This window comes from Berghia stephanieae, chromosome 14, assembly GCF_034508935.2.
Source record: "Berghia stephanieae isolate SIO BIC M18660-M18661 chromosome 14, UCSD_Bste_1.3, whole genome shotgun sequence".
NCBI lineage: Eukaryota > Metazoa > Mollusca > Gastropoda > Nudibranchia > Aeolidiidae > Berghia > Berghia stephanieae.
The window spans coordinates 9,657,709-9,662,708 of NC_088373.1; the positions used below are offsets into that span (position 1 = coordinate 9,657,709).

The 5,000-nt window shown below is 37.1% G+C and overlaps 1 protein-coding gene across 1 annotated transcript in view; it reads left to right on the forward strand.

Annotated features, from left to right (window-relative positions):
- LOC144960086 (uncharacterized) overlaps positions 1-5,000 on the forward strand; it is a 28,810-nt gene that overhangs the window by 4,519 nt on the left and 19,291 nt on the right. The window contains exons 3-5 of the mRNA XM_078893034.1: positions 488-593; positions 2,963-3,134; positions 4,267-4,415. Of these exons, the coding sequence (XP_078749160.1) occupies positions 488-593; positions 2,963-3,134; positions 4,267-4,415 (427 nt within the window). The remainder of the gene's footprint in view (positions 1-487; positions 594-2,962; positions 3,135-4,266; positions 4,416-5,000) is intronic.

The window sequence follows — 5,000 nt, forward strand, 5'->3', positions numbered from 1 at the left end:
TAACTTTTTTTTCCCTATAAAATGAAATTTGAAAATTTGAAGTTTAATAAATAAAACCACTCTTTAATGAAAACATTTAGATACTTTCACACAAGTTTTTTGTTTTTTGTTTTTATGCGGCTATGTTATTTTGTGGCATGACACTCGCTTTCAGATCGGAAGGTCCTGGGTTCGAGCCTCAATCTGCGCATAGTTGAGTCCTTAGACAAGGCTCTTTACTCACATTCTCTCACCGTACTCAGGTGTAAAATGAGTACCTGGCCGTTAACAGCGTTGTCTCTGTCTGGAAAAAAAAATGTATTATCGCCCGAAAGGTGTCATGTCTCGTCTACATGTTACGTGTTTGTGTGGTCAGGGACCCGTTGTAAAGCTTTTTGAGCACATTAAGTGGATATTGCGCAATATAAAAAAGCTCAAAAAGCGCAAAAGTCAATTTGGGTTATCATACCTGCATATAAGTATACGTCGGTCACAAATTCTCTTGCAGACTGACATGGTTATTTATCTGGATGTGCTCGTGATGACGTATGGCGCCGATCTATTTCACACTGTCTTCACCAAGGCTTGGAAATGCAAAGGTCAAGGCGAATATGGTAGGACCATGAACTTATTTCAGATAATCTATTTTTAGCAATATCACGAAGCCACTAGTACCCCACATTTCCTAAAAACAGAATTTTAGCACCCCTTAAAAAAAAAAGTAAAGTAGTCCTTCAGAGTCATTCAGGCCCATGGGGACGGACTTTATCCCAGTTTTTCTACAGCGTAAAACTGACAATGGAAAAAAATTACTTGTTACCCTTTGGATAGGACGCTGGTCTTTCGCAAATGTATTTTTCTAACGGACCCAGCTACTCAATCACTGGTGGGTGGACAGCGGTGTCCCAAAAAATAAATCTTGACTTAAACCAAAGAGTGTGTAGGGTAACGTAGTTACCAAGAGCTCTCACTTCTCTTAACCGCAATGCTATTGTCGCGTGCAGGCGAGTAGCGAGGGGTGTCTCCGCGTGTATCATACGCTAGGCAATACTGTACAATGAAGGAAATACGAGTAGAAGACGGAAGTTGCGTGGCTTCACAAAGCGGGAAGTGAGAGCTTTGTACATAACAATCGTTACCAACACGTTTGCTTAAACCGGGATCTTACTATCGTCTCTGCTCAGTGATGGTAGTTGGAGTATGATGAAAGTTTAGGTGGTTGGTTGTGTGTAGGGAGTCCAGGGAGTGTGATCGGGGTGATATGAGAGGTAAAACGTGTGAAGGAAGGAACTACTAGAAAATATTGAAGATTAAGACTAATAGTAATTGTATATTGGAAGAAGTAGTAGTTAGTAGTAGTAGTAGTAGTAGTAGTAGTAGTAGTAGTAGTAGTAGTAGTAGTAGTAGTAGTAGTAGTAGTAGAGTAGTACGTAGTAGTGTAGTAGTGTATAGTAGTGTAGTAGTTATAGTGTGTGTAGTATGTAGTGTGTATGTAGTAGTATAGTATTAGTAGTAGTAAGTATGTGTATGTAGTAGTATAGTTAGTTGTATTATTAGTTCATAGAAGATATGATTATGCTGTTGTGTAGTATATCATATGTATAGTAGTGTATATGGGTAGTTTGAGTATTTAGTGTTTGTTGTAGTGAGTTCTTCAGTGTATGTAGTATAGTAGTATAGTAGTAGTAGTAGTAGTTGTTGTAGTAGTAGTAGTAGTAGTAGTAGTAGTAGTAGTAGTAGTAGTAGTAGTAGTAGTAGTATAGTAGTAGTAGTAGTATTAGTAGTAGTAGTAGTAGTAGTAGTAGTAGTAGTAGTAGTAGTAGTAGTAGTAGTAGTAGTAGTACGTAGTAGTCGTAGTAGTAGTAGTAGTATAGTAGTAGTAGTAGTATTAGTAGTAGTAGTATTAGTATTAGTAGTAGTAGTAGTAGTAGTAGTAGTAGTAGTAGTAGTAGTAGTAGTAGTAGTAGTAGTAGTAATAGTAGTAGTAGTTATATCGCATTTTATTTTATTTGTTTTCCACGTTAATTTGTTTTTGTTGTGTTGTGTTGATGAAGGGTTTGTACCCGAAACGTCCATTGTCTGTATTGTTCCCATCCGAAGCCTCTCCATTGTCACTCTTTCGTTAGTATTCACACTTAGAAACTATGACTTACATGACTGATTGCCGGCCGCCTCCTAATCTTCGAACTGGGACGCTTTGGCAGCTTCTCTGGTTTGTTGAGTGAGTTCTTTCCAGTTCTTGTGTTCTGAGTTCTGTGCGGCTATGCGGTCTTGTGATTTGGCACTGGGTTTCGGATCGGAGGATCCTGGGTTTGAGCTTTGCTCGGCGTATGGTTGAGTCCTTGGAAAAGGCTTTTTACTCACATTCTCTGACCATAATTAAGGTACCTGGCATCTTGTTCTGTCCATTTAATGTAAGTTGACGTGTTGCTTGGCCGGGACCCCTTGTAAAGCGCATTGAGCACTTTAGTGGATATTGCGCTATATAAAATCTCAAGTTTTTTAATTTTAATTGTATTATTTTTTTTTCCTACTGATGACGGTCTGCTGCGATAGATCTTTTTCGCGTCTCAGTTCTTGTGTGTCATCGAGGCATTGCGTTCCATAGAAATACTTGGTTTCTCAAACCCCTTGTGTAAGAATAAGAATTGCATTCATGATATTTGCATGATGGAACAAACATATCCTCAATGGGCAGCCCCAGAGACCAGCGATCACATCCACTGTCCAGTCACTAAACTTGAAGGTGGCTACGAAACCATCCTTAGGGCGGAGGAAGACTTTAGAAGCTGGGTTGACGAAATGAATTTGGATGTTTAGCCATACGCTACTACTACTATCGAGGCGTTTGGGGTATCGTAGTGTATTTGCTTGCTTTGGGTCTGCCTTGATGGTTGTTATGTCCCCTTGGTGTAAAGAATAACGCCAATTGCTTTTTGAAACTATTTGTTACATTAAAGATGTGTACACAACTTTCCATCAGGTCATCACCGCCAAAAGTCTGTACGGCTCAGACTGCCGCACAATATCGCCTTTCGTCCTGATTTCTTCAATCGTCACTCTGACGTCATCATCACCTCAAAAATAAGGGTTGCCATGGTAACTGACGACGATTATGCAAAAGCTGTGAAATCAGGATTAGCTCCTTTTCTATTGTAAGTCTTAAAGCATTACATGGATTGTCTGATTGTATTCCAATTATATATATATATATATAATATATATATATATATATATATATATATATATATATATATATATATTATATGTTTATAAATATAAATATACATAATATATATACATATATATATATAAATATATATATATATATATATATAATATATATATATATATATATATATATATTATATAAATTATAAAAACAAAAACCATGAAATAATAGTACTCAACTTTAGTATAAAAGGAGCTATTTATAAACATTTGAAAGATAATTAAGATAGTTTGACTTCTAAACGTTGTTGTATATATATATATATATATATATATATATATATATATATATATATATATATATATATATATATAATTGATGGATGTCCTGCAGTTCTGATAGTGATCAATAAACTGTTGGACGACCTGTGTGTTGATTTTACTGATTATATATATTGAACTTCTATACAGGACAATATACACTAAAAGTTCTTAAAGCGCTTAACAAAGGGTCCCTAACCAACAGCAGCACATAACATGTAGAACGAGACATGACGCCTGTCAAGCGATAATACACTTTTTTCAAGACTGAGACAACGCTGTTAATAGCCAGATATGCCTACTTATTTTACACCTGAATACGGTGAGAGAAGTTGAGTAATGAGTCTTTTCCAATGACTCAACTATACGCCGAGCGAGGCTCGAACCCAAGATTTTCCGATCCGAAAGCGAGTGTCATACCACAAGACCACATAGCTGCTCAAGTCCTTAATTGATTTATATTTTAAATTGACTGATTTTTACAGGATGCAGGTTTTACAAAAAATAATTTTGTACCAAGGTGTATTTTACCGTAGCCAATCTTAACATATAACCTGACACAAGAACCCTCAAGGGCTGGCAGTGTGACGTCATTTTTTAGGTTTGTGTAGCGTCTAGTGTTAGTAGAGCTCAAGGAAACAAGTGATTTCATTGGTTGAACTATTGAATACAACTCACGATTTGTTCTCTTTTGTGGCAAAAGACTGGCATTTTGACGTCAAATTTTGGTCATGTCAGGCTATAACTTTAGGATGGATACGATTTTACCAATGTCTCTCATTGTCTCATTTTCAGCGGCAGCATCAGACATATCTGGAATATTCCCTCCCTTCCTCCCTACTCCCGACCTTCCTTCTCACCCCGGTGTTCTTTATGGTACCGGCCCTTGGCGCAGACACATGCCAAACTTATAGATTCCCTGTTATCGTGCCCTAAGGAATTGGGTAAGATTCTGTTCAAATCAACTTATAATTATAATAGATTGAATGAAGTTGACGTCACTCTGGTCTTTGTTATTGCTTTTTGTCATCCACATTTATGAGTAATTCTCATTAAACTGTATTAACCAGCCCAGTTCAAGGTTATATCATATAGTTTTGTGGTTGGTCCGTTATATATCCGGATGGCAATGTTGCGAGTTTCTTAGCCAAGCGCACATCATCAATGTTCATGTTTTCCTCCAACCTTGTCATCGATCACATGATTTGTTGTTGAACAACAATAAGACATTTCTCAATAAATGTAAACACGCTGCTTTGTTTATGAAAGTTGTAAACATACCCGCGAGTCATGCTAAGTAAAATGACCAATTGTGACGTTGGATATTTCTCAAACTGTGAACCCTTTTCACAATATGGGTCAATTTGAGCTCACCATTTTGCAATGTGACCAATGACCTCAAGTACATGGCAAGTTATTAAAACCATTCCCATGTATCTTCTTATATGTGTCAGTGCATGATATAAACAGTCGGAAGGTGAAAATTTTGGATTTTCTGAAAGAATGTGCTCCCCAGACAAGGCCCTGTC